The sequence below is a fragment of the Melanotaenia boesemani genome, chromosome 3 (genome assembly GCF_017639745.1).
Source record: "Melanotaenia boesemani isolate fMelBoe1 chromosome 3, fMelBoe1.pri, whole genome shotgun sequence".
NCBI classification, from domain to species: domain Eukaryota; kingdom Metazoa; phylum Chordata; class Actinopteri; order Atheriniformes; family Melanotaeniidae; genus Melanotaenia; species Melanotaenia boesemani.
In genome coordinates this window covers 12191581-12213140 of record NC_055684.1, presented here as the reverse complement: position 1 = coordinate 12213140, position 21560 = coordinate 12191581, and the positions used below count along the sequence as shown (strand labels likewise).

Below are 21560 nucleotides of genomic sequence, written 5' to 3'. Positions count from 1 at the left end.
ATGATTCTCTGCAAGGCTTTCCTGTCAGATGCAGAGCTGCTACCGAACCAGGTTAAGAAACCATAAGTGAGGATGCTCCCCACAAAGAAGTGATGGAAGGACAGCAGGTGTTGTGGCAGATTGATTTTCCCGACAGACCCCAGGAGGTATAGTTGTAGCTGTGCTATGTTGTGTGTCCAGGTGAGGTAATCCAAAATGTGTGTTCCCAAAAACTTAAATCCTGATGCCCTCTCCACCTTTTCCCCATTTATTTTCAAAGACAGATGGTCAAACTGTGTCTTCCAAAAATCAATGACAATCTCTTTTGTCTTCTTTGTATTAAGAGCCTGGTTATTTACCAGTCACCAGTCAGTCAGCCTCTGGACCTCCTCCCTGTGAGCTGTTTCCTCTCCTTTGCTGATGAGTTCAATCACTATTGTGTCATCAGCAAATTTGACAATAACATTGGTGTTGTGGGTGGGCCAGTAGTCATGATTGTCCAAAGAGTACACTCAGCACACATCCTCCCAGGGAGGAGGATTGATGGGGGCCCATCTGCATGTACTGAGATTGACAGGTTCAGTCCAGTGTCCACAGGCAGACGTTATGATGTAGGCCAAGGCCGGGCATCTTGTAAAACAGTCTGCTAGGTAAGATGTACTGAAGGCAGAACTGTTTTGCTTGTCTGTCTTTTTTTTCCAGATGGAGCAGTATGCTATGGAGTGCAATGGAATTGGTATAATATATTTGATCAATTTGATTTATGCTGGTTCATACTGGTGAGGATCCAAGCTAGCTGGAGGAACAGCCTGCATGTGTTTCAACACCAGTCTTTCCAGACCCTTCTATGTCTGGTGTGGGTCTGTCGTTACCGGTTACTGCTTGGGTAATGGCACAGTTGTTGGTGTTTAGAAACATGCGGGCACAGAACACTAAGACAAGAATGTATTAAAAATGTCTGTTTATTAAATGCCATGGTGTGTGTGGACTTAAATTGTGTTTGTATTTTCATTCATGAATTCCTTTCTACACACAAGGAGTCTTCGTCTGCCTCCTTCATGGACCCCCAAGCTCCCCCACCACTGCCTCCACCTCAGCTGTAGGAGTCATGTATCATTGTACATAATATTTTATAGGTTTCTAAATGGAAAAAAAATATTTAGCATTTATTTATTATCACATCAATTTGTTTATTGAAACATTTTATATTTATGTCTTTTAGTTTGGGCAGTTTTGGTCTTCTGGGCATTTTATTACAGAACAATAAAAACCAGGAGAAACAGATTAAAAAACAGTTTTGATCAAGCTGCAGTCACCACGCTCAATACTAGAAACACATGTAAAGTGCAAAGTGTTTTTTAAGGGATGAGTGCAATAACAGAATGTACACCTGCGTATGAGTGATGACTCTCTGCTTGTGCTGCTTTTATATGGTTTTTTTTGTATGTTTTATACCAATTTTATGTATGAAGTATCTGATTGGATGAGACTTTTAAACCTTGTACTTGTTACAATAACAATAAAGATATTCTATTCTATTCTATTCTATTCTATTCTATTCTATTCTATTCTATTCTATTCTCCCATACTCATGAGGGTGATTCGCTTGATTCCGGTGTTTACCGTGCACGCGGTTCATGCATGTGGTAGGTTTGCTAGCTGGAGGAACAGCCTGCATGTGTTTCAACACCAGTCTTTCCAGACCTTTCTATGTCTGGTGTGGGTCTGTCGTTACCGGTTACTGCTTGGGTAATGGCACAGTTGTTGGTGTTTAGAAACATGCGGGCACAGAACACTAAGACAAGAATGTATTAAAAATATCTGTTTATTAAGTGCCATGGTGTGTGTGGACTTAAATTGTGTTTGTATTTTCATTCATGAATTCCTTTCTACACACAAGGAGTCTTCGTCTGCCTCCTTCATGGACCCCCAAGCTCCCCCACCACTGCCTCCACCTCAGCTGTAGGAGTCATGTATCATTGTACATAATATTTTATAGGTTTCTAAATGAAAAAAAAATATTTAGCATTTATTTATTATCACATCAATTTGTTTATTGAAACATTTTATATTTATGTCTTTTAGTTTGGGCAGTTTTGGTCTTCTGGGCATTTTATTACAGAACAATAAAAACCAGGAGAAACAGATTAAAAAACAGTTTTGATCAAGCTGCAGTCACCACGCTCAATACTAGAAACACATGTAAAGTGCAAAGTGTTTTTTAAGGGATGAGTGCAATAACAGAATGTACACCTGCGTATGAGTGATGACTCTCTGCTTGTGCTGCTTTTATATGGTTTTTTTTGTATGTTTTATACCAATTTTATGTATGAAGTATCTGATTGGATGAGACTTTTAAACCTTGTACTTGTTACAATGACAATAAAGATATTCTATTCTATTCTATTCTATTCTATTCTATTCTCCCATACTCATGAGGGTGATTCGCTTGATTCCGGTGTTTACCGTGCACGCGGTTCATGCATGTGGTAGGTTTTCAAGCATGCCCATTTTGGAACCAAAGAAACAACATAGCACTCTGCACGCTGTGTTCATGTGCAGAGCAGATGTCTGACAGCAGACTAGCCTATAACTGCTGTGCTTCTGGAGATGGCAGTGCAGCTTCTATTAGGAAATGTTGATGTTCATGTGAAACAATTTAATTCTTGGTATTTTGAAGGCGTGGCGCTAACAATACAGCCGTGGCAGCTAAGTCACTGTAGGAGAAAAAATTAAGTTTTATTGGCTAGTGACCGTAATTTTAAACATGAGTTGCTGTTGACAATGTATTGTTTGTCATGGAAAAAATGGGGTGCATCCCCGGGATACCTTGCAACATCACTAAAGAATTAATATCAGCATCTTTAAATATGGACCAGTCAGTGTGATTGAAACAAGGACATACCCTTATTTCTCTAGTGGTTGGTTTAACTGAGATAAGAGGTCTGTATGTTAGGTACAGAAACAGAGTGATGGGATCCAATTAAAATCACCAGCTATCACAAACCGAGATGTGACATTTATGAATGAATCGATTCTTTTGAGCGGCTCTTTTAAATGAACGACGGGGATGGAGTTGCAGCTGTTAGCCGTTCATTTGTGAACCATTCTCTTTTTATACAAATTTTCCATGCTGCCCTCATCATGTGTGCCATCTTGGGAGTCTGATGTCCAACACACTCAGTTCAATTCAGTCATGATGCATTTATGTGAAGGAAATATTGTCCAGAAACAAATACTGTGAATTCTTTCCAAAACATTGGAATTTGTGCTGATGTAGCACAGGTTTATTCTTTTTTTTTTTCTTTTTTCTATTTTTTAAATCTTGTACAGTAGATTTAAATACATATTTTTTTATTTGTTATTCTTAAATATTGTGAGTTTTTTGCTTTTCTGAAATGTCCTTGTATGGAAAACGTTAGTAAATCCAAAATAGTGATCTCACTGTCAAAGCATGGGGATATAGAGCCACCTTGTGGAATGACCAAATGAAATACTGACCAATATTTAAGAATAACTGACACTAACAGAGTATATGTTGGTGGAGTGTGTAAGTTTAAATAATTCTGATCCAAATCGTACCTTATAATTGTTACCAGTGAGTATTTTCTTGATAAATTTGAGTTGCTTCCTAGTAGAGGTTAGCAAACTATTCAGCAGTGTTAGTTTGGGCTGGGATACAGACTGTGATGATCATTATAATTGAATATTCCCTGGATAGATGAAAGGAGTGACACTTTACACATATTCCAAGTCTGTGAGCAGTGTCAGTGATTTTAGTGCCTGTACACCAGCTATTTGTGTAAACACACAGAGCTCCTCTGCTCTAACCGGACTCATTCATCATGGCATTGCCCACTAGTCATATAGAATAATTCAGCAGCCATTTTATGTGTTGTGCTATCTTTCGGTCTCCAGTCCTAATCACCTCCTATCTGCCAACACGGAAAGCAGCATGAATACCTGGAATTGGCGACATTAGACAGAGGATGCTACAGGGTGTGCAGAATTATTAGGCAAGTTGTATTTTTGAGGATTAATTTGATTATAGAACAACAACTACGTTCGCAATGAACACAAAAGACTCATAAATATCAAAGCTGAATATATTTGGAAGTTGTAGTGGGGCTTTTTTAGTTTTATTATCTTAGGAGGATATCTGTGTTCGCAGGTGACTATTACTGTGCATAAATATTAGGTAACTTAACAAAAACCAAATATATACCCATTTCACTTATTTATTTTCACCAGGGAAACCAATATAACAACTCAAAACTTACAAATACACATTTCTGGCATTCAAAAACAAAACAAAAACAAATCAGTGACCAATATAACCACCTTTCTTTGCGAGGACACTCAAAAGCCTGCCATCCATAGATTCTGTCAGTGTCTTGATCTGTTCACGATCAACATTGCATGCAGCAGCAACCACAGCCTCCCAGACACTGTTCAGAGAGGTGTACTGTTTTCCCTCCCTGTAGATCTCACATTTGATGAGGGACCACAGGTTCTCTATGGGGTTAAGATCAGGTGAACAAGGAGGCTATGTCGTTATTTTTTCTTCTTTTAGACCTTTTCTGGCCAGCCACGCAGTGGAGTACTTGGATGCGTGTGATGGAGCATTGTCCTGCATGAAAATCATGTTTTTCTTGAACGACGCTGACTTCTTCCTGTACCACTGCTTGAAGAAGGTGTCTTCCAGAAACTGGCAGTAGGACTGGGAGTTGAGCTTGACTCCATCCTCAACCCGAAAAGGTTCCACAAGCTCATCTTTGATGATACCAGCCCATACCAGTATCTTACCTCCACCTTGCTGGCGTCTGAGTCGGAGTGGAGCTCTCTGCCCTGTACTGATCCATCCACGGGCCCATCCATCTGGCCCATCAAGACTCACTCTCATTTCATCAGTCCACAAAACCTTAGAAAAATCAGTCTTATGATATTTCTTGGCTCAGTCTTGACGTTTTATCTTGTGTGTCTTCTTCAGTGGTGGTCGTTTTTCAGCCTTCCTTACCTTGGCCATGTCCCTGAGTATTGCACACCTTGTGCTTCTTGGCACTCCAGTGATGTTGCAGCTCTGAAATATGGCAAAACTGGTGGCCAATGGCATCTTGGCAGCTTCACGCTTGATTTTCCTCAGTTCATGGGCAGTTATTTTGCGCCTTGATTTTTCAACATGCTTCTTGCGACCCTGTTGACTATTTTGAATGAAACGCTTGATTGTTATCGGTATCGGTATCGTATCAGCATCAGCATCAGTGGGTATTTGATTGATCCCAACATTTGTAGTATAGCTCAGCCCTGATGTTCTTCACATCCGTTTTTTTTTTTAACAATTTAAGTTTTTCCACATTTCCTTGACATTGTTAAGAAAATAGTCTGATTCTTATCTCCTCTGCTCTGACATGCACCGAAATGCTACCTCAGCAAAGGTGGAGGGTCTGCTTCTGGTGTTTGCCCAGATTAGTCTATAGCCTCCTCCACCTCTTTGCAAAGATTTAGTGTTTTTAGGCTTGGCTCCCTTAGAAGAGCCAATCACAGTGTATGACAGGGATGACTGAGAATCTACACAAACAACACCACAACAAATAAATCAGGTCCAAAGTCTCAACATTAAGTCACTGTAAATTTAATACATTCTCCACTTTTTATGTAGCATTTTTTTTTTTTATAGAAACCTCCCCCATCTCTCTCTGATTTTCTTTGTATTTGGCCTGTACCCTTACACTCCCTGTTTTCTTAGTCTGCCCCCCTTCCTTCTTTCACATAATAGTATGATCCAAGTCTTACATCACAGACTTGAATCTGTGCACACCATTTTCATTTTGCTTGGTGTGCTCATCCATCCATCAATCAATTTTTTATACTGCTTAGTCCATTTCAGGGTTGCGGGGAAGCTGGAGCCTATCCCAACAGTTAGCAGGTGAGAAGCAGAGTACACCTGGACAGGTTGCCAGTCTTTCACAGGGCCAACACAGAGAGACAAACAAACATTCACATTCACATTCACTCCTATGGAGAATTTTAGAGTGACAAATTAACCTAACATGCATGTCTTTGAACTGTGGGAGGAAGCCAGACTACCTGGAGAGAACCCATGCGTATATAGGGAGAACATGCAAACTCCACGCAAAAAGGCCACTGTTTGAGTCCTTGCTGAGGCTGCAGTACTAACCTCCACACAACCCTGCAGCTCACATGGTGTGAACATCAAAATAAAATGTTGCCCCTTATGAAGGTTTGTCTCTTTTTGTTCATTGTTTAAGAATCGGCTTTTAGATCCAGCTCATTCACGAATGACACATCACCACTTATTTACATGTGCCACCCTGTTCCTGGTCTGTCCGCCTGCCTGCCCCCTCAGAAATTTCCTAGACTCGCTCCTGAACACGACACGTTTTTGTCCTGCTTTCGTTGATGACTCTTATTCTGTCAGGTTTTATTTTGACGAGTTTTACCGGAAGTCATGTCTTCCTTCCTATCACTCTGGATGTAACACCCATAGACATAATAAATTTATTATGCTTTATTATGTCTATGGTAAGTTACCATAGACCATTGGTTACCATTGGTAACACCGACCATGTCGGCGCCGACAGATTTTCACATGCGTTGTTCTAACTACCGTAATTCCTAGACCATTTGTGCTATAAAAATCATTCAAACAGTTCCTGATAGTAGAGAGAATGCCCTTTGCACTCATATAAGGCTTATTACGGTAGGCTGCTGCGAGATACGACAGGCCAAACACAGGCGAGACTTTACTTTGCTGAGTCGCACAGCTCAACAGCGGAAAAGAGCGGAAAGAGGACAAAGGAGGACAAAACGAGTGGACTTTTGGAGAACTTTTTCAACAATACGATCTTATTTGTCAGAGCAAATGTCAAGAAAATCATCTAGAGTTATAAAAACCCCCAAAAGGTTGATTGAGGACGATCGTGACCACAATGGCGCATTTTCATCCGAAGCAGAGTAAGTAATAAGTTGTGTACAATCAATATGTCTTAGTAAACCTACAGTGGATGTTTATATGGCTAAAAGTGAAATTTTATGTCTTTATTACTTTTAGCATTCCTTCTGGTGATGGGCCACCCACACAGTCAGTACCAGAGAGCAGTTACAGTCAGGCCCATAGTAACACTCTCTGCCGTAGTCCGGGCCACGGAGGTGCTGGTGATGCCTTTCGTTGTCGGTCACCATTACGTCCAACCACAAGTGGATGGAAAACCGAAGAAGACCCAGATGTAGTTCCTCCACCACTAAGGTTTACCCCAAAACGACATCCTGGTGTTCAACCCCCCCTAAATGTCGGTAAACCATCACCACTTGATATATTTTCACAGTTTTTTGATTTGGAAGTCCTCAAAATCTTGTGTGCAAATACTAACAAGAATGCAGCTAAAAAATTGGATAAAGACATGAAATTCACCTGGAGAGACGTCACCACACAAGAAATGCAGAAGTACCTGGGCATGCTGCTGTATATGGCAGTGATGAACCTTCCAAAGATTACAGACTTCTGGAGGAGAAAAACAATTTTTCATGTTTCCTTTCCCTCCACTGTTATGCCCAGAGATCGGTTCCTGGCAATTTCTGCTAATTTGCAAATAAGTGATCCATCAGAAGATGCAAAAAATGACCAAAAAAGGGGCACAGAGGACTATGACCCACTCCATCGGGTCAGACCTCTCTTAGACATCATGAGGAACCGCTGCATGACCATTTACCATCCAAAACAGCACATTTCAGTTGATGAGAGGATGGTTGCTACCAAGGCCAGGTTATCATTCAAGCAGTACATGAAGGCCAAACCCACCAAGTGGGGACTAAAATTTTTTGTGCTGGCTGATGTAAATGGTTACACGGTTGACTTCAAGCTCTACACAGGGAAATCTAAATTCGCATCAGGGCAGGGGCTCTACTATGATGTGGTGACATCCCTTGTCAGCAAAGCCTTCCTGGGGTCAGGCTACATCGTGTACTGTGACAACTTCTACACAAGCCCCCTCCTCTTCCGACACTTGGGCCAGCAGGGATTTGGGGCTTGTGGGACATACAGGCAGGGAAGAGTTGGTGTTCCATCCACTGAAGAAAATGCTTTAGATAAAAAGTCACCAAGAGGCTCAATTCGCTGGATCAGGGACAGTGATCTTTTATTTGTGAAGTGGATGGACACCAGAGAAGTCTCCATTTGTACCAACATCCACTCTGTGTACAGTGGGGAGACAGTGTTGCGCTGGCAGAAGACTGATGACGGGCATCAGAAGATCCCTGTCCCCAGACCTACAGCAGTAGGAGAATATAACAAATACATGGGAGGAGTGGACACATCGGATCAAATGCTGGGTACCAATTCAGTCCACCGCAAAACAAGAAGATGGTACATTACTGTTTTCCAGCATTTTCTGGACATTGCTGTAACTAACAGTTACATAATTCACAAGGAATTATGTGCCAGTCGGAAGCAGAAGCACATGAGTCGCCAGGACTTCCAGGAAGAGCTCTCTGCACAGCTTCTAGGAGTACCATTGGATGGCAAGCCCGAGGTGACCGCCTGTCACGACCACTTCCCTGTTCCTACAAGCAATGGTCATGAAACATCACAGAGAGCCAGTATGGGGCGGCGACAATGTACTCTCTGCAAAAGGAGCACTCCCTGGCAGTGTGAGGAGTGCAGTGTGGGCCTGTGTCTGCAGCTACAGAGGAACTGCTTCAGAGAGTACCACAAAGGCCAAAAAACGCCTGGACTTTCTTGAAGAAAATGGATTATAAAACAAAAACTTAAAGTCCAAGGCTTTCAGCCCAAACTTTCTGGGGCAGATGTATAATAGTTGAACTTTCACATTTGACATGTATAACCTTTTGTCTAATGGCATTCAGAGTTTCTCATTTCATAAAAACCTTGAAAATCTAGTTTCGTTTTTGTTTTTTTCCCTATTTGAACTTTTATTACACACTGACAATATGCAGTAATGTTAAACAACTGCCAGATATTGAAAGCAGAGGTAATCCCGGAAAAAGGTGTAAAAGCATTTATTTATAGCACATTTTCTGACACATTTATATGGAGTTATTTTTGTGTTTTTATTAAATGCAAAAAAAATAGTGATTTGAGAGTGGAAAAATTATCTGAAAGGAAAAAAATATATTTGATATAAATATTTTTAACACTGATAGCAAAAAAAATGCAGAAATGATCGCCACCCAGCTGTCAGTTCGGTTGAGAATGACCAATAGTAACATGGACCCGCCCATGACACAAGTTTCACATCAATAGCAAAATCTTGAAACGATAGCAAAGACTTTGGTTTTGAGAGAGAGAAGAAAAAAGCTTTGAGAGAGAAAAAAAATTGGGAGAGTAAAAGTTTTCACTCTGATAGCAAAAAATATATATATTTGAGAGTAAAGAAAGGCTTTTGAGAGGTTTTTTTCTAGGAAATTATTTTTTTAAATGTCAAATTATTTTTTAAAAATGTGCTGTAACAAGATACTTTATCTCAAAACTTTTTTTAGTCTCAAATATTTTTTGCTATCAGTGTGAAAAATATTTATATCAAATATATTTTTTTCCTTTCAGATAATTTTTCCACTCTTAAATCACTATTTTTTTGCATTTAATAAAACACAAAAATAACTCCATACATTTACAGCCAAAACAACAAAATATATCCAGGTGGCCTGTTTGAGGCTTAGGTGTTAAAGGAAGGTTTGTCTCTTTTTGTTCATTGTTTAAGAATCGGCTTTTAGATCCAGCTCATTCACGAATGACACATCACCACTCATTTACATGTGCCACCCTGTTCCTGGTCTGTCCGCCTGCCTGCCCCCTCAGAAATTTCCTAGACTCGCTCCTGAACACAACACGTTTTTGTCCCGCTTTCGTTGATGACTCTTATTCTGTCAGGTTTTATTTTGACGAGTTTTAGCGGAAGTCATGTCTTCCTTCCTATCACTCTGGATGTAAACAGTCGGGGAGCTAGCGTCTCTAACCTCAGGGTGTATCGTGCAGAAGCAGCGGTTAGATGTGATGAACCGTCAGAGGTAAGAGCGCGCGCTGACTTTGTGAATTTAAACTGAAAATATCAACGTGACGCCTTTACGTCTTCTCTTCATATAAATGATGCTAACCTACTAGCAACTGCTAACAGCACCAAGACTGGTTAGCTACATTAGAAGTCAACAAACAGCCGCTGAAATGACATAATGACATCAGTCTACCTAAATCACTGGTCAGGAATAATGATTAGAGGGGAACTACACAACATAATAATTACTTAATTATACTTGGAAGGAGTGAATGAACTGATTAATGCTAAAAAGCATCAAATAACATCTTGCAGGTACAAATATAAAACTAACGACCTATAAATGATCAAGGCATAGTCATAAATAAGTATAATGTTAAGTTTATTAGATTGTCACTTATTTGCATTTATGTTTATAAAATTAGCACACAGGAAATAAATTATTTGATGGATTACGTCTTTGTTGAAACAGTGCTTCTCTCCAATAAATACTGTGCTGTTGGAAATTTCCTTGTGAATGGTGTCACATTTGTGGGATGAGCAGCGAAGTTAAGTATGTCTATTGAACCCATTAAAAACTTGCCAAACCTTCTCTGCTAATGCTAGTTTGTTCTGATATCGACTCTTGTTTAGAGTCATTTTTAATGATGAAATAAGACATTTAGGCAGTTTAACCATTTACTGATTTGTTAAACAGGAGTTTCATTAGCTTATGGAAAAACCATACACAGCCACTACAGCCATGCCTCAACAACTTACAGACTCAACTCTGCTGCTCATCCCACAAATGCATTTCCCTACAATGTCGTACCATTTAAAAGGGAAATAAACTTTCCAAAACTTTCCAACAGTATAAAACTTATTGCCAATGTTACCAGGTAATACTGTGTAACGTAAGTTCAATAAGAACAAACAACGTAAAGTTTTTAACTCAATTTATTAATTAAATACAAGGAGGAACCATCCCCACATTCTCCTCCTGTCATCCAACTCAGAGCCAGTTATTTCCACCTGGACAATAACCGCACACCACAAAGGTGGAGGATCCGCTTTGGTAACCTGCCCTAATAGCGGGCCAAACCAACACCGCACATGATTGCATTGCAACCCACTGCAAACTAACACCGCATATCTGCATGCAAAGGAATCAGGTGTAAACGTGTCCGAGTGGCTACAGACAGGAGGATCAAAATCGTTCTCAGGGGAGTGACCCAAACAAACAAAACAATAGAAAAAAATAAACAGTCCGCTTTTACAATAGTCAAGGACCAACATCACTCAGATCCCAACCCTGCATTACAAACTACATTTAAAAACTCATCCACAATATAAATTTCAACATGTAAAAACATATTTACCCGCTTGCTGCTAAAATCGACCTGCACCAAGACTGACGTGGCCCAGCCACGTCCTGGCAACTTAACAGGAAACTGGCACTCCCTGGTACAGTGCCACTTCCCCGTTTATAGAGGAATAGCCCCAAGGGCAGGGCGACACCCTGTGGTGCCACCCGCTACACCAAGAAAAAGAATGATCCACCAAACACAAATATCCTCACTTTTTGTGTTAAGTTTGTATGTATGATCAGATCTTGCCTCAAAATGATAACTACTGACCTCATCATTTCAAGGTTCAGATCTCATGATTCTTTTTTTTGGCAACTCTACAAATTCAAATTCTTTGCATGTATTTTCTTTTCTCATTCCAGTGTACTTATATGCAAGACTAAAAATATTTTAAGATATTGTTTCCTAATAAAAAAACGGTTACCCTTGTTAGTGTATAGTATATCCAAATCCCTGAATATTCCCATACAACATCTGCTAAAGAACCAATGGTTTCATGGGGGCACAATGAGCAGTATGGGTCTGGTGTCAGTCCCGTTTTATGTCTAATGCTGGGTGTTAGATATGCTTTCTGACATCAGTTTAGGCGTATGTTTTTTCAATTTTTTATAGTCCAACAACATTGTCCCACATTGTCTTCCATTATAAATTTTGCCCAATTTCTATAATGACCATATGTTAGGCTTTCATACCTGCTGTAGGCATGTACTTCTGAGAACCAACCTAAAATGTTTTGGTCCTGTATTTTGGTTTCCAGGGAACCTGATAGGCTTTACAAGCTGATCTTAAATTAGAAAACTGGGAGTGCTAATACCATTTGGAGACATCAGCTCTTTAAATTTAATATTGTATTCCCCTGTAATGTCCTGAAGAGTTTTGGGCATGGCAGGTTCATTTATATAGCACATTTGATGTGCAAGACAACTTAAAGGCTTAATAAAAAGGGTGTGAATCTCAACCTTAAAATCAGCTCTGCTGAGTCATGTATTCAGGAACTCTGTAGTTGTAACAAGTAACCTATCTGTTACAGTATTATAATGGGAATATGACACGTGATAATGACAAAACAGCCTTATTTGAACATTTTGTGACCGCTAGACTCAACTGTGAAGTCACGTTGCATTTCCAAACTTCGTTATGTACCAATTTTCCATTAATTCCTCAAAGGCAGTGATTAAAAACAAACAAACAAACAAACAAACAAAAAAGCACAACAATAAAAGACACTTTGCACAGAAAAAAGATTTACTTTTTTAACCTTTTCAGTCAGTGGAGTCGCTCTGTGTATTTATAAACTCCAGATTTCAGATAACATGTTGACATATATAAAACCTACAAAGAATATTGGATCCATTTTAAGTCATAATAAGATTCAGAAATGATTACAATGATAGTAGATTCAACTTGTTTAGCTGTGCAAGTTCCCGTGATGGACATGAAGTTCCAGACTGAACACCAGAAAAGGAGAAATACTCGCAACCGTCTCCATCTGCACCTCCTTGGGAGAGTTAAAAAAAAAAAAAAAAAAAAAAAAACTAATATTTTTGCCTGATTTTCAGTTGGTAGACGTGTTTTCTGACATAGGCTTGCTTAGGGCTGGGCGATTAATCGATAAAATCGATAAATCGAATTTTCCATTTCTGGAGATTTATTTTGCTGAAAATCTGGATTTTTTTCCATAGTTAGTTAGCAGCAGACTTAGCCCTCTGTCCACACCAGAACGGTGTTTGTCTGACAGGTTTTCATTAAAGTGACCCTTCACTCATTCCTGGGATTTAGCTGTGCGTATAACTGCAGTGAGAAATGCTGCTCTCTATGAGCTGCAGAAGTCAACTTTAGCCCACAAACCCTAGTTAAGAGACAACCTTCATCAGGGGAATTATTTCTGCATTGGATCCTGTATGATAAGGATCCAGATGGAAAGAGATCACGGATGCATTGTGTCGCATATTTCAGTGTAAGATATGAAGTCGTTAATATGGTGGAATAGTTATGACATTATATGCTTTATTTTGCTGGCATTCATCTATATAAACAAATGTTTTTAATAAGTTTATTTATGTTTTGTAAAAGAAACTAAAATAAAATCGATTAAAATCGGAAATCGGATTTGGTTAAAAAAAATCGGAGATTTTATTTTTAGGCCATATCGCCCAGCCCTAGGCTTGCTGTCCGCTGACAGAATGTGCTGATCCGTGTGTGTGTGTGTGTGTACGTGTATGTGTGTGTCTATGCGTGTGGCATCAGGGCGGACTATGCAGCTATGACATGCCCTCATGTAAACATATAAATCAGATTAATGACCTCAGACTGTGTAGATTTTAATAAAAGGCCACAGTATAAACCTGTTCTAGAGGAACTTGAAGTGATTCGGCTTGGCACTGTATAGAAAACTAGATCAAAATAAATTAATATGACCTTGTTGGGGTGGGGGCAATATAATGGTTTTTGTTGCTTTTCATGGTTGTTAAAAATGTTCCATCCCTGTATGAGATGTTTCTCATTGAACCAGTTCCTTACAGTAGTAGCAGAATGTTTTAACCATGCTTTTACTGCACTACTGTGCACTAATATAATATGCACAATTAAGTGCCAAGAATCTGTAAAGTTTTTGGTTAACAGCTTTTTCTGTTACTTAAAAATGTGAGGTTAGAGATGGGCTTCTAGTTGTTCATCAAAATATTATTCTTAATCCGTGATATGATCGCTGCAGTTTTCAGAGTTAGTGGGAAGCAACCTGACAAAAGAGAGTATATACAAGTCAGACAACATGCAACGGAAAACACTTTTAAAGAAAGCTGTAAGGAGACTGTCAATAGAGCAGGATGAGAACTATAACTCTTGCATGATGTCCTCCAAAATATTCTGGCTAATGAGATAAAATCTGGACATTCTGTCTGAGTCGATGTTGGGGGATGCAAACAGAGTCCAGGTCCTGGATATGATAGGTGGACGCTAATCACATGTCTGATTACTTAAATTTTACCTTTAGAAAACGATGCAGATTCATTACAGGCCTTAACAAAGCTTCAGGAGCAACTGGGAAATGGGGATCATCCGATCTACGGTAGCAAATAGGACACGTGCATTGTGGCTGTGTTTAGCAGTAATGGTAAAGACGGACTGCCTTGTGTTATACGAAGCCTCTCTTCATAGATTTTATAGTAGATATTGAGATTTGTTTTTTGCCACCTGCGTTCAGGTTTTCGGCTATTCTTTTTGTGCACGAACCCTTATGGAATTTCTCCATAGAGACTCTTTATCCTTGTTGGTGCAAATAATTTTGATACATTTATTTTACAAATCCCTGTTAAGAAAGGTTTCCCCAGCAGATGGTTACCATCCTCAAATCAATAGCAGAGACTTTTTAACATAAATATCCAGGGATACAGCTTAAAATGTAGACAAACTAATCTCCCAGGCTTCTTATTACACTAAAGTGTGTACTACTTCATTTTGGGTCGCTTGCCATTCCAGACAAAAACGTCACCGCAAGGAGTCTAGTTTCTGTTGATGTCGTCTTGGGTGTGTGAGTGGCAACATGGCAGTCATATTTAAAGTATAATGTGAACAACCTTGCAGGTTTAGGAGAAGTAAAGCCATCACATGGAAAGTCCTGGAATTTTTGGCACTGGATGATCAGCTGTTTTCCATAGTCAAGGATTCAATAATTCCATACATCACCTGAACCTTAAATACACAATACTGAGCAGGCATCTTGTTTCATGCCATAAACACAACATTCTGAATGCTTGTCACTCAGTTTTATATCAGAGCTGAGTCATTTGTGTTGGATTTTTAATTGTACAAATATCTCTGTCAAGATATTTAAATTAATATTATTAGAATTAATGTTTATGTTTGATATATACTTATTAAATATTTAATTGATATGTATTTATTTGATGAATTAATAAACGTATAACAATCGAGATAATCTTAATGTTGATAATTTATTTTGTCTTATTTTTATTATTATTTTATTGTTATCAATTTATTTATAAATAATACATTTTATTAATAAAATCAAGAATTTTAATTATTATAATGATAGTAATATAAATCTTTACTACTACTATTAATAATAATGCTGTCAACTAGACCATTTAAATATTTATTAAAACATATTATGTAATACATAATGTTATAATAAATTGTGAAATTAATTTAATATTTATTGTTTATTTACACCAGATTATGCTTGTATTTGAGTGAAATCTGCTTTTATACATTGTGTTTTGATGCACAGATAAATGATAAATGCCTTCTTCTTTGACTTTATTTAACAGCTGTAGGGTCTCACCGCTTGGGCAGATCAAAACAGTCCTTCTGCTACATCAACACAGAAGCACGTTTATGAGCTTACACTTTTTAGTTGATTTTCTGCTGAATTAGGTCTATCAGTTGCAGGAAGGTTTATTTGCCTGTTTTTACATCTACACTCAATTCCAAGGGTTAACATCCAGATCTCTTCCTCCTCCTCCTCCTCTTCTTGCTCACTGGCTAGCAGATGTGTGGACACATTAGGGACTCGAGCCCAATCAGCCATGATTTGTCTTCCCTATCGTGATGCATCAGCTGGCTGCTTATCTCCATGGTTACCATCTCACCAGCTGTTCACCCTCTTGTTGCAGGTGTCGGTGGAAATAGAAATGATCATCTCAGCGGTCTGAATTAAACAGGAACAACACAGGCTTCCAACCAGGCCTGCAGATGGAGAATGGAGACCTGGGTCACATGGTGTGTGTTTTTACCTTTTTACCAATGTTGTGAGGACATAAATCTGTTTGTGTTGTCACATTGTGGGGACTTATTTAGAGGACAAATAAATCATCATACAGCCCCAGTTCCCAAAATGTATGGACACTATGTAAAATGTAAATAAAACCAAAGATTAAATTATTTGAAAATCTCATAAATTAAATATTATAAATCCCATAAAGCAATATTAAAACAAACTTTATATCAGATGTTGAAATTGATAATAATGTCTCACTTTTAAAATCTGATATGTTGTTTATGTTCTGTTAGAGATAAAATATGAGTTAATTAAACTTTCAAATCATTGCGTTCTGTTTTTATTTACATCTTACGCAACATTCTAACTTTTTAAATATTGGGGATGTAATTTAAGTAATTTAATTTAATTATTGGATGAAGAGTGAAAGTTTTAGGAAAGTAGTGTGTACAGCTAAAGTAGAAGTGAGTCTGGACAAATCAGTCTGACTAAAACATAACTTTTAAAATACATTTTAACGTGCAAGCCTGACTGAAGTTGTATTAAATATATTTTCTATAGATGGAAACACCCAGATATGTAACTGAATTGGAAGTCATATTATTACTCAAGTAACTGAACAGACCAGTACACAAAAGAAGAAGAAGCTGGCAACAGTACAAAAAAACCACATGGTATAGTACATATTTGTAAATTGTAAAGCATGCAGTGTTTACTATTATATGCTTCATAGCTGCATCTGTATGCGTCTGTTTGCAGCTGGAACGCTGTCCAGTTTACCTTTTACCAATTAAATGTCAGCGACATAATTTGTCTGTTGTTTTCTTTCTGTGACCTAATAAAGTCAACCAGAAAAAACAATACTAACGAGCTGACATATTTTTTAGTTCCAGATATGTGGTCTTGTTTCTTTATTTTCAGTTACAGTATTATTTCTGTGTCAAGCAGCTGGGACAACTGGAAGTCAAAGCTAGCTAGTTGTTTTTCCTGAGTTTTTAAAGTAATGTTTTAAACCATTTTTATAATGTAGTTTCCAGAAAGAAGCCTCCCACACCCAGGTGGAGGTCCCATAACCTTTTCCATCTGTTAGAAATCCAGTTAGTATGTAGCATTTATTTATTCTTTACACAGCAGAGGAGATTTAGTTGGAATGAGACTTCTTGGTTTTTTACTTACTGTTATATTATGTTGGTGTCACAAGATAGAAATTAAACTTATAGACCTACACTACCTTTTAAAAGTTTGGGGTCACTTCCCTATTGAATCCCATGGCAAAGTGACCCCAAACGTTTGAACGGTAGTGTATAAGGAGTGTTTATGTGGTTTTACACATTTTTAGTGTTGGGACAGAACACAGAATCACGATAATCATAAAATCTATAATCGTGACATCCCTACTCACAGGAGAGGTGAGGAGTCGTAAATATGCAGAAACAATAATTATGAACCACTTAGATTGTTGCATTCTGCTGAACAATGAGTGACGTTCAGGTTCAGATGCGTTTCTGTTTCAGTCTCAGGAGTCGGTGTTTATCTTGCATTTGGTGTACATTCCTACACCCGCCATGAATTTAAAAACTACTGATAATTAAATGTTCACACAACCATTTTACAAACGGGTGGATTAAAACCTGCAAACTGTCGGCTGCAACCACAGCATCAAGCTCACCATTTATATGTTAGTTAAACATCTGTTGTTCACATTTTGAGTCTGAAATCAAATAAGCTTTCTATGTGGATTAATTTCTGATAAATGAATATATTCTGGGCATTATAAAAGATAGACATATGACTAAATATATATTTATTTCATTTAATACATCTTGCAAAAGGCTGCTGTCGGGCACAAACCTCCTATGTCCAAAACTGTCATTTTTCAAGAAATGAATAAAACTGGGGGGTTTCTGTATAATTGGACATAATGTTATCAAACTTGGTATTGTGTTTTATATCATATACAGCATCTTTGGTTAAATATTTGTAAAACTACAGACTGACACAAAGGGTGACCAATAGTAAAAAAATCCAGAATTTTGGAGATAGGAGGTTTTTGCCCGACAGCAACAAATAGAAGCAGTAAAACTATGGAAGCAGTCAAAAATATGATTAAGTATATTTATTTATTACAAAAAACAAATAAAATACAAAAAAAACTTTACTGGATCTGATAGATCTACTCTAAAACATCTGAAAAGAGTGAACACTTCTAAATGTTTTGACTGAATGTCTGACAGAACAACAATCACTATCTGGTAGAGGAAAGTGATTTTCTTCCACACTGGTACCACTGCATTTAAAATCAACTAATTGTGTCTGTAGCCTTTCTACATGAATTCTCAGGTGTACCACCTCACCTGTTCATTTATCATCTTGTTCATAGCTGACACGCTGTAACTGCAGCCATCTTTACTTCTGCTCACATAAAGCTCAAACTGTCCGTTATATTCAACCCACCGTCAGCCAGAAGCACATCACCTGGAAAGGTTTCTGCAGAAGTCCGCTGTGCTCTGGGATGTGTTCATCCAGGGGTCTGCAACCAGCTCCAGAGCTGTAAGTGGCTCTCTGGACCTTCACAATGGCTCTTAATACATGGCTAAAAATGCTAAAGAACTAACAAACATTTTTCAACATAGTTATATTTACAAATGCTGTTTTTTTTAAAGCAGATTTTCAGTTTTTTTTTTTCATGGAATAACTACACTGAATTTCCACAACATAATGACACTAAAAGTACCAGTAATTTTTACTTATTCTTGTCATTAAGTTGGAAACTATGGGCGAGCTATTAGTGGGCTAAAAGTCAGTTTCCAGAAGTTGACTGTTTGAACTTTCTGTTAGTACTGATACTGGATTTGTAGTTTGCTCTAAAGCAGTTTCTGTTCTTTTACAACCCGCCCTTTATTTTCTTGTGGTGATGCTACTAAGTGATGGAAAAATGGTCAAATCATAAATGTTACTGCAATAAAGTGGACGGTTGGTAGAAAACTATGTGCACATTTGTAAATGAATATGGGCTTTTTTTATTTATGCTCGGTGTGCACACATTAATGTTACTATGTCCGGTGCAGCTGCACTTAAGCTCTTACTGACAAGAGCCCCTTGTACAGGAGGCAGCATGACATATGTGCAATACAGAAGATGTTTACACACACTAGGAAGCAGCAATCCTAACCTGTAGCATACCAAAATGACAGAGAAACTCAGCTAAAAGACTATCAGGAATTGGCACCCAAGCAAAACACAGTTCAAACCCTAAGCAATTATATGGAAATGAAAAAACAAAGGAGAGCAGCACGATCCACATTAGAGTTTCTGCTAATTTCTCCACTTCAGGCAAACCACACAAAGTGTTAAATGACTGTCTCCTCACTGTGCAACTAAAACTCTGAGCTTGCAGCCAAATTCATTAATGATGTCTTAGTTTTGCTGTTTTGTGATCAAAAGTTTTATTTCAGCTAAAAAAAATCTCTGCTAATTGTTCTGCCATGACTGTTTTCTAAATTATTCATGAAGGTCCTGGTAGTTTCCATGAAGATAAAGGAGGTTTTGTAGTGAAATATTCACTCTTCCTGTCATATACTGTATTGGGCTTCACTTCTCTCTCAGCCTTCATGGTGTTTCTAATGTGAATTTGGGAGCTATCCTTTGATGATGACCATTGACAGAGGTGTCTATTTTCAGTATTAGCTGATGGTTTCCTGAGATATTTACCTGAGTAACACCTCTATTAAAACACCTGTAAAACTGCTGATTCATTTTTTAGGTTCTACTTTTGCACAGTTTCTCATCAGATATTACTTTACTAATTCTTAGATGAATTGGGCTGCTGTGGTTTACACTGAAAGTAATGTGGTTTTCTTTTACAAGGAGATAACTATTCACATTTACATTACTGTGTTCCAAGCGAATTTACTCTGATACAGAGACAAATGTTTTGATTCTTGCACTTTTGTAGTAATCTCACATGTCTCAGCTTTATTTTGAGACCAAGATTATACATACAGTCCTTGTAGTGGTAAAGATAAACCTCATTTATTTTGGATATGTAATTTCAGACAGGAGGCAGAGAAGCCTCCTCAAGAAGAGTTTAATAATTTGAAGCTTGTCTCCATAGGCCTGAATTTAAATGGAAACTTACAATTCAGCTCTGACGCTGAAGGGTTTTATAATGTAATATATGGGAGTTAAACAGTCAGCACAACTAGCCTTGGATAAAATAACCAAATCAAACTGAGACACGTATCTGTATTTTCCATTTTCATTCTGAGCACAAATTGGAAAAAAGGCAACAGATCATGATCAGATTTTTCATTTTGGTTCAGGAAACACAAGCTGCCCCCTCCCTTCTTTTGTTTCAATGGAAAAAAATGAAAGTACATGGATCCTTTCTTCCTTGTGTGGTTGTGTCCCCTGGTGACATTACAGTCACTGTGGTCCCCAGTCAACAACCTTAACAACAAACTGTGATGGGGACAAAAAAACACAATAACTTTGTTTTATTGTTTTATTTAATTTTGATTCCATTACATTAGCTGAAAACATGCTAATGTCCAGACTGGGGCATCTGATCACAAGTGGAAAAGTTAAAGTATGATTCTGCAAAAATTAATAAATTTGGATGCAAGTCAGGGGATTCTGAAGATTGTTTATGTCTAAATAATTCATTTGATCGTTCAGGAACCGGACTGTGTAATTATTCAGGTGTTCCAGCTGCGACAGGCCAAAATGTTTGCTGTTTAATGTGTTTGTTGTGCCTTTTCCTGCTGTTCTAAATGTGTTCTTGTTTTCAGATGGGGGAGCCAGTTTCTCTGAATGTGGGCGGCTGTGTGTACAGCACATCTCTATCCACACTGAAGCGCTACCCAGACTCCATGCTGGGGGCCATGTTCAGAGGAGACCTCCCTACTGTGAAAGATTCACATGGAAACTACTTCATTGACCGCGACGGCCCGTTGTTTCGGTAAGGCTTTTGAATATTTTAATAGTAAGTTCTGTAGTTAGCTGTTCAGAGACGTGATTTTCAGACTAGTGAGCTCACAGTTAATTCGAATGGTGAACATACTGTCATACCACCACTAAAATAGTTGATAATTAGAGTTAAAATTTTCTTTGCTGACGTTCAGCATAGGTTGGTGGTGGTTGACACTGCAAACCCAAAGATTACAGGACTCCTTCTCTATCACGTTTTATTGATGACCTACTAGAAGTGTGGTGGTCTACACTCATCGTCCACTTTATAAGTTTCACCTATTCAAATGCTTGTTAACACAAATATCTAATCAGCCAATCACATGGCAGCAACTCAATGCATGTTGTCATGCAGACATGGTCAAGACGACTTTCTGATGTTCAAAGTGAGCACCTAGCTATCTGTCGTTTGACACCGAAGACAGAGCAGTGCTACTGGAAATTGCAGGGGGCAGTGTTTAGCTAATACGCTACCAGCGAAAGGAAAAAACCAATGAAGAA

The 21560-nt window shown here is 38.3% G+C and overlaps 1 protein-coding gene across 1 annotated transcript in view; it reads left to right on the top strand.

The window, feature by feature from the left end:
- Positions 1–9909: 9909 nt before the first annotated feature.
- kctd6a (potassium channel tetramerization domain containing 6a) overlaps positions 9910–21560 on the top strand; it is a 35101-nt gene continuing 23450 nt past the window's right edge. Inside the window, exons 1-3 of the mRNA XM_041980778.1 lie at positions 9910–10023; positions 15988–16093; positions 20882–21051. Coding sequence (XP_041836712.1) covers positions 16067–16093; positions 20882–21051 — 197 coding nt within the window. The 5' untranslated portion in view covers positions 9910–10023; positions 15988–16066. The remainder of the gene's footprint in view (positions 10024–15987; positions 16094–20881; positions 21052–21560) is intronic.